General features: G+C 68.3%; 2 protein-coding genes across 2 annotated transcripts in view; both read right to left on the bottom strand.

The window, feature by feature from the left end:
• Positions 1–3,889: 3,889 nt before the first annotated feature.
• On the bottom strand, positions 3,890–4,416 carry LOC130038718 (mRNA decay activator protein ZFP36L2-like; the record flags this gene model as incomplete). The annotated part of the gene is made up of 2 exons (XM_056130533.1): positions 4,297–4,416; positions 3,890–4,204 (listed from the first exon to the last, which is right to left on the bottom strand). Coding segments are annotated over exons 1-2 (366 nt in total), but the record flags the coding sequence as incomplete, so codon positions are not given.
• A 1,107-nt stretch (positions 4,417–5,523) lies between these two features.
• THADA (THADA armadillo repeat containing) overlaps positions 5,524–8,096 on the bottom strand; it is a 53,012-nt gene continuing 50,439 nt past the window's right edge. The window contains exons 35-37 of the mRNA XM_056130534.1: positions 7,471–7,602; positions 6,854–7,023; positions 5,524–6,684 (exon numbers count right to left, since the gene is read on the bottom strand). Of these exons, the coding sequence (XP_055986509.1) occupies positions 6,325–6,684; positions 6,854–7,023; positions 7,471–7,602 (662 nt within the window). The 3' untranslated portion in view covers positions 5,524–6,324. The remainder of the gene's footprint in view (positions 6,685–6,853; positions 7,024–7,470; positions 7,603–8,096) is intronic.

Below are 8,096 nucleotides of genomic sequence, written 5' to 3'. Positions count from 1 at the left end.
TCGGCCTCTGGGAAGGGCACCCCAAGGACTGCCTCCCTGCTGGGCACCAGGCAGGCACTAAGCACTGGGTACTGAGCACCACAACCAAACATGAGCACTGGTTAAAGAGCACTGAATACCAGACATAGAGCACTTGGTACTGAATACCAAGCACCAGGCATCAAATACCAAGCACTGGTTAATGAGCACTAAGCAGTGGACATCAAACCCTGAGCACTTGACAGTGAGCAGTGAGCACTGGGTACTAAGCACTGGGCAAGTTGTACCGAGCACTGGGTACTAAGTTCTGCCCACAGCACACTGGCGTGGCTGCCCTCTCTCCCAACACTGCCTTGGAACTGCACCCCGCAAGGCTGCTGCTCTCACTGTCTTCCCAGACAGGGACACTGAGGTTGGTGAGGCTGGAGGCAGCAGGGAAGAGCGGCTGGTCCCGCGGGCCCGAGTGCCTGGGTCTCAGCGAGTGTCTCAGGGCGGCTGCAGTGCCGAGTTGTCACAGTCTGTCAAGGGTCTGAGCCATCCGTGGCCCGTGGGGGACGTGGTCGGCAGGCGGGCAGCCCTTCCCCTTCCTGTCCCCGTGACTCGGGGCCGGCAGACTCAGGCGTGCGGGGCCCCAGGGCCGGGCGAGTGGGTGCGGCAGGTGGGAGGGGACCTGGCTGGGTGGCGAAGGCCCCAGGGAGCCGGGGCGAGGTCTGGGCGAGTGCTGGGGTCCCATCGTTCCTTGCGGGGGGCTGTGGGCCCTGACCCCCGGCCCCGCGTCCCCTGGGCTGCGCCACCTGCCCAGGGTCTGACTTCAGTGGGCCACGGCTACAGCCACGGCCACAGACGCCGCTGGGGTCGGGAGGGGCGCGGGGCCGGTGTGAGGGTGGGCTGCGAGGGGGGGCGCCCTGATTCTGCGTCTCTCGACCCGAGCGTCCTCTGTCCCCCTGCCTGGCCCCGCCCCACCTGGGAAGGTCTTTGTGACTCAGAACAGGCGAGAATGTCTGAGCAGAGCAGGGCGACGGGAGGGGTGAGGGCAGGACCCGTGACAGCACGGTGAGCCCAGCGCTTGGCCCGGCGTCCGCACCCCGAGTCCCACTTGTTGGGCCCCTAAGAAGCGAAGGGTCACAGTGTCAGTCAAACCCACGAACTCCAGGCTGCATCCAGCAGGGGGCGCTGCCTCGCTGTCCCGCGCCCACCAGGCTGCAGCCCCCCGCTGCCAGAGCGCGCTGCCCGTCTGCAGGTTCCGGAGCCGAGAGCACCAGCTGATTCCAGAACTTTCTCATCACTCCAGACACAGACTCCTTCGAGCCCCCGTAGCTCAGCCCCTGGCGGCTGTTCTGGAACCTTCTAGGTGTTTCCGTGTGGTGGGTCAGCTGGTGTGCGTGGGGACCTATGGACAGCAGGGACAGAGATGTCCAGACGCAACCAAGAGACAGGTCAGTGCCCGCACGCGCAGCACGGGGCAAGTGCACCCCAAGTGCCGAGCATTTGTCAAGGTGGCAGGCTTGGGGGTCACGGCCCACCCTTCAGGCCAGGAGCCGGGAGATGGAGAACGAGAAGGCGGGGCCGTTCCAGTCGGGCACCAGCCGCTGCCTGCCGAGGGCCCCGCAGGGATAGCGTCTCTGCAGAGATCCAGGAGCGCCGGGCTCGAGGCCACTTCCTCCCTCCTCAGAGCTGGGGTGCTGCTGGGTCTGCCCGCAGCCTGGCCTGCAGTGGGGGCGCGGGGAGCAGCAGGCAGGAAGCAGCCGGCCCACCACTGCCAGGTGTTGAAAGCCGTTCCCGCCTGCAAGACGCCCCGGCAGCGGCACCCACACACAGACAGCCCCACACAGCGGGGCCATGCGAGACTCGCCACCCCCAAACTGACCCAACCCCCCGCCAGACCCACAACTCAGGCCACAGGCGAGAGCCCGGCACACGGAACCCCCGCAGGGGAGAGCCCGGCACACAGAACCCCGCATGGGCCCGACCCCGTGACCCAGCCCTGCAGCCTTCAGTTTCAGGCCGGCCTGGCAGACCCTGGAGGGGCAGAACCCTCCTGGGGTGCCAGGCCAAACCCCCGCCCCTCAGGCGCAGCCGGGCCGCCCTCCCACGGCTGGGCTTGGCCTCGCTGCGGAAGCGGAACTGTCTTGGGTGGCCTGGGGCGGCACAGCAGGTAGTGGGCAGGGCCTCAGCAGGCCGCCAGCGCCCGCCCCGCCTGCGGGTGCCCGACCTGCAGCTGGGCCCTCACTTCCCTCCGTGTCAGGAAGCAGCAGTCGGGAAGGGCACCCCCAGCCCCCAGCTCTCCGGCCTGCCCGGGTGAAGGGGCGCGTGGCTTACCCCAAGCGAAAGTGCGTGTTCAGGAACTGGCTGATTCCAGCTGGCTGCGGGCCCGCAGGGCCAAGCTTCTCCCCTGCATTCCTGCCAGCCTCCACCCCACGCCCAGGCCTGCAGCCGGGCCTGGAGTCTGAACGCCCCAGGTCGGGCCCAGCTGCGGTGAATCTGGGCCGTTTCCGAGCGAGCAGCACGTGCTGGCGAGGCCGAGCTGGCCTTCCCTCCCTTCCTTTCCCTGTGGGCCCCGGTAGCTGCAGCCCGGTGCTGACCCTCTAGCAGAAAGGACACGCGAGCTGTCTGCCAAGTTCAGACTGGCCGGCCCACTCGGCCACCCCCTCCTGTCCCCAGAGCTGGGTCTCTGCGCCCAGCAAACGGAGCCGTCAGTTGCCACTCGGCCATGTGACCGTCCTGGTGACTCAGAGACTCACCCCTGCTGCCCGCCAGCCAATCGACCACCCCAGGGAGGGACACTGGACGCAGGACCAGCCGCGGGGCAGGAACACTGGCCACCGAATGCGGCCGGCCGGCAACAGCACAGGGCCCTTCTAGAAAAAGGCGTCTCACACGAAATGTGTTTCCCCAAACTCTTTATTGGGGGCTACATGACACAGCCCATGGGGAACAGACTCCGTACAGCACGGCTCAACTCGGCTCATGGGTACATTCAAAACCTGCTTCTGGCGAAGTCATTCCGAGTACACACTTGCACACACCCGCACAGAGCTCCAAGCATACCTTCTAGAACAGCCCATTTGGTGCCCAGGAAGCTCAGACATTTCCACCTTTGTGCACGGGAAACGAACAAGTTTTGGAATTTTCTGTAAACAAACAAGGCGTCTTGGCACACTACACACATGGACGTGAGCCCGGAGACGACCCCTTCTCTTTCCATCTATGATCAAGTGTAAAAAAAAAATCTGTGCGGTTGGAGCCATCCTACATTCAGTTCTCAGGCACTGATAGACGAAATACTCGTTTGGCTGAGGATGATTAAGGCAAATTCGGCCCTTCCGAAGGCACCGCGGGCCTCCCTTATTGCTACGCGTCCTCGTCACAGTCGCACCGCTGGGTAAACACAAACGTCCGGTTAAAACGCGAAGGAGGAAGGCGCGGGGCGGCCTCAAGCGTCCGCGGCATCAGGGGTCCCGGGCGAGACGCGCGCCGCCCCCAGGGCGCACGTCGACAAGGACAGAAATCAACGAAATAAATACCACGTACCATCTCTTAAATTAAGGTCCCGACTCAGTCGCAATAAAACCGCCCGGGGGGCGACAAAAGGCACCAAAGAGGCTGCCGGGCCGCGGCCCTCATCACTTGGCGCAACAAAAGAGGAGATCCCGCGCTCCCCCGGCGCAGGGAGAACCCGGGGCGGGCGCGCCCGGGGACGCGCGCCACGAGGCAATAAATAGGGGACGGGGTTCCGGGCCGGGGCGCGCGGTCAGTCGTCGGACACGGACAGGCGGCTGAAGATGGGCAGGCGGCGGCCGGGCTCGGGCGCGGGGCGCGCGGGCTCGGGGTCTGGGTCTGGGTCGGGGCGCGCGGGGCGCTCGGGGCCGGGGCGCGCGGGGCGCTCGGGGCCCGGGCCGGGGCGCGCGGGCTCGGGGGGCGCGGGGCGCGGCCGCCGCTCGTCGGCGTTGTGGATGAAGTGGCAGCGCGGCCCGTAGGGGCACAGGCCGGCCGAGTGGAAGGTGCGGCACAGCTCCGTCTTGTACTTGGGGTGGCGCGCCAGCAGGCGCAGCTCGCGGCCGCCGTGCGCGAACTGGCACTTGTCGCCGTACCTGCAGGCGCCGCTCTCCTCGAAGGGCCGGCACAGCTCCGTCTTGTAGCGCGGGCCGGGCGCGCCGCCCGCCCGCGAGCCCGCCGCCCTCGCGTCCAGCACGCCCGGGCTCAGGCTGCCCAGCGACGGCTCGGCCTGCGGGGGACGCGCGGCCGGTCAGCGGCGGTCGCGCGGCCCCCGCCCCGCCCCCCCCTCCCCCGGCCCGGCCCGGCCCGGCGCCCGCTCACCGAGTGCAGGAAGTCCAGGTCGCAGAAGGCGGACAGCAGCGCGGTGGACATGGCTCAGCTGCGCGCACCAGCCCGGACGCCCGGCGCGCGGGGCCGCCGCCGACCGACGGCCGCTCGCCGAGTGCCGGGAGCCGAGCCCGGGCGCACTTATAAGCGGGGCTGGCGGGCGGGGCCGGGGCGCCAGCGCCCCCTCGGCCCCCATTGGCTGTTGCCAATTTCCCGCTGGGGCGGGGCGCCAGCGCTTCCTCGGCCCCCATTGGCCGCCGCCAATTTCCCGCTGTGCGGGGCGGGGCGCAAGCGCCTCCCTCGCGTCCTATTGGTCGCTGCCAATTTCCCGCTGGGGGCGGGGCGAGCGGCTGACGTCAGCGCCCCTCGGCCCCGCCTAAGTCCCCCTGGGGCACGGCGGCGGCGGGAGAGCCCGGCACACTGCGCGCCGTCCCCGCCGAGTGTCCCCCGCGCCCGGCGCCCGGCAGCAGCGCGGGCTCCACGAGCCCCGGGGCCGGCTGGGCGCAGCCGAGACCGAGAGCTGCGGCCCGAGGCGCGAGTGCGCCTGGAGGCCCCTTCCCGCCGCTCGGGCCGGGCTCGTGGGTGGGGCGCCCGCCGCGCGGGGCTCCGCGGGGACTAAAGCGGCCGGCTGGCCAGTGCTCCGAGCCCCGCGACTCCCAGGCAACTCCCCCCAACCCACACGCAGAAGTCGTGGCTTGGGCCACACCTGGCAGGGCTCGGGGCTTACCCCTGGCTCTGCCCTCGGATATTCCTGGCAGTGCTCGGCCGGCTGTGTGCAAACCCCTCCCCCACCTTTTGCCCATGACCTTCCGGTTCGAGTTCCTTGAAGGGAGCCCTTCAAGCTGCTGCCGAGTGTCTTCGGCCAGCTGCTTGGCAAGTCTCCCCGGGCGTCAGGAGGGAACAAGCACTGTCCGCCCCACTCCTTAAGGAGGCGCGGCAGTTCGGCATAAGGAGGCAGTTCCCAGGCCAGAGGGAGCCAGGCCCCAGGCCAAGGCTGGAGGGTGGGTGAGGGCACCTCTCAGGCCCGCGTGTTCTGCTATAAGGTCTCTAGAGTTAGGCTGGTGTGGTCACTGTGTCCCAAGGAATGCAGACCTCCCTCCTGGCCACTGGCGCAGTGTCCAGACCTGGCTGACAAGAAGCCTGCCTCAGCTCCCCACCCAGAGCAACAAGTGACCAGGCGGGTCGTGCTGGTGCAGTTTATTATTAGAGGATGAGCTGCCGGATCTCACCTGCACTGCAGGGTCAAGCAGGCTGGCCACCTCCTCCCACCAGGGTCCCAGGCTGGGGAGGGGCCGCTGACCAGGTGACCACTTTGGTTCATCAAAGTGCCAGGTGCTGAGAGGGTCCAGCCAGCGGGGTCAGGATCACTGACCCTCCCGTACTCCCAGGCAGTTTCTGGAGTTGAGGACAGACAAGTTACACCTGGAATCTGCGCTGGCCACACCCTCTCACCTGCCCCTTGAACTTCCCAGCTGGGCCTGCTGACCAGAGCGGGGTGTGAGTACCCACAGGCCCTAGAGCCCGGTGAGTCTGTGTGGTCACCCTTGACCAGGGACCCGCCGGCATGGCGACACCTGCTGGGCGTCCGGGGAAGGGCTGGCCCAAAAGGCAGAGCCTGGGAAGCAGCAGAGGTGTCCCCTGCCCTCCGCCAGGAAATGGTTGGCTGGGCCACACCTCTGGGAGGTAGGAGCTCTGGTTCTTCACAGTGAAGACAGATTCGTCTCAAGTGGGCCCAGGGTGGCCCAGCACCCCCACCTGGAGCCCATTTCTGCCTTGTGATGAAGGACACAGCAGCACCGAAGCACGTGGGTCCACTGCCCCTCCTCAAATCCGGGTCCTGCCAAACCCAGGGCTGGACCCCTCTCGGAAATGAGGGGGCGGTGCTGGACGCTGGTGGCCTGGGAGACACGGGCCTCGCTGTCCCTGCGCCGGGGTGAGCAGGCCTCTTCCCCAGTGAGAATGCTGGAGTCCACGGTCATGCGCCCGTTGCAGGGCGACCAGCCAGGCGGTCCCTGTGCGTCCTCAGCAAGCTGCTTCTGCCGGGGAGCGGGCGATCAGGGCCCAGGGCGCGGCCGGCTCCTTCTCCAGGCGGGGGTCCAGCAGCCGCAGGCAGGCCAGGGCGCTCTCCTCCCGCACACGCAGCTGTGTCCACTGGGCTGTGTGCAGGAAGGCGGCTGCAGGCGGGAGAGCCTGGAGCTGCCCGCGCGTGTGCTCCTGCTGCTCCGCGGCCACGCTCTGCAGGTGGTCGAGCTTCCCGGGGCCACAGGCTCTGCCAGGCAATGCCAGCAGCCGGGAGATGGGCCCGCAGAGGTGCCTCACGAAGCGCAGCGGCTCGGCCCACAGGCGCACCTCGTCCTTCTCAAACAGGCTGTCGTCCTCCACCTGCGGCCACGGTGCGGCGTCAGCCCCGTCAAGTGCCCCCACCTGCCTCCTGCCTCACCACCAGCCGGCCCAGAGCCCGTGGGACACCCCCGCCCACCAGGGTCCACCTGTGCCTCCGGCCCCCACCCACCACCACAGTCCACCGGGGTCCCCTGTGGGCCCTGGTCACCTGCTGTGAGCTGTCCAGGGGGGCCGCAGGACAGCAGCTGTCCTCCAGCGCCCAGCCCAGCATCACGGGCAGCCCGGGGCCCAGCTGGTCCCACTGCTGTAGCAGATGGCAGAGCACGGTCACGGCCAGGGGCAGGGCCACGGCGGCGTCCACTGGGCAGAAGGCGAAGTCTGCAGGAGCAGACGGGTGGGAGGGACTCAGCCGCCTGCCCTGGGAGACGGGCAGGACTGCTGGGGACAGGCCCCGCATGCCAACACCCCAGCAAAGCAGAATAGCAACAACTCCCCCCACCCCACCCCACCCCACCGCCTGCTACCACAGGGAGCAGCCCGGGTGCCTGGCTCGGGGCCCCGGCCCAAACCTCTGGGGCAGCTCCACAAGGGGCAGGGAGTTGTGGCTTGGGGGCCACCACGCCTGTCACCGCCAGTCCCTGCTCCCCACGCCCCTCTCGGCCTCTCCCTCCCAACAACCCCGCCCGCCCGATCCGATGCCCACTGCCCGCCTCTGCCTGTCCCTCGGCTATGCGGTCTTTTGTGAAGCTTAGCCCTGCAAGGCAGACCTGTCCTCTGACCCCTGGGCACCAAATCGGGGCCGCAGAGCAGGGCGTGGGAGAGTACCTGTGGCCTGGCGTGTGTTCTCCTGTGACAGGGTGGCTGTCACCGTCTCAGAGGCCGCGTCCCGGACGGCCTGATCCTCACTCTGCAGCAGCGTGAGGACGCACCTCCAGAGCGCCAGTGTGTGCTGCAGGCCTGGAAGACGGGGACACACATCTGGGCACCGGCCAGGGCAGCCTGCAGGGCCCTGCAGCTGCTGCCCAGGACAGGGCAGGGGTGGAGGCAGGTCGGAGGTGAAATGTCCCCGAGAAGGCACTCTCACGGCTCTGTCCACCCGTGAGGCTGCCCAGTCCCTCCCCCTCCACGCCGGGACAGAACAAGCACAGGGTGGGGACGTGTGGCTGACACCACGGGGACAATGGGTGGACCCCTCGAGGGACCAGCCCTGTCCACAGCCCGCCCGCGCCCCAAGCTCAGTGATACCTCACTGCCTGGGTCAGAACCCAAAACCACCCCAGGCCCCGCACCCCAGCCCCTGCTCTGCCCTGCAGGCACCCGCAGGGATGTGCTGTGTCCATGTCTGACCTGGCCCGTCTCTCCACACGCCACGGCCTTGCCGCCCTTCCTCCTGGCCCCTGCACCCCCCCTCCCCTTCACCCCTGTGCTCCTTTCTCTCCCTCCCTCCATCC

Source organism: Sorex fumeus, unplaced genomic scaffold (genome assembly GCF_029834395.1).
Source record: "Sorex fumeus unplaced genomic scaffold, SorFum_2.1 ptg000079l, whole genome shotgun sequence".
Classification (NCBI taxonomy): Eukaryota; Metazoa; Chordata; class Mammalia; order Eulipotyphla; family Soricidae; genus Sorex; species Sorex fumeus.
Note: the sequence above shows the minus strand (reverse complement) of the source record. Positions and strands in the feature narration are given on the sequence as shown.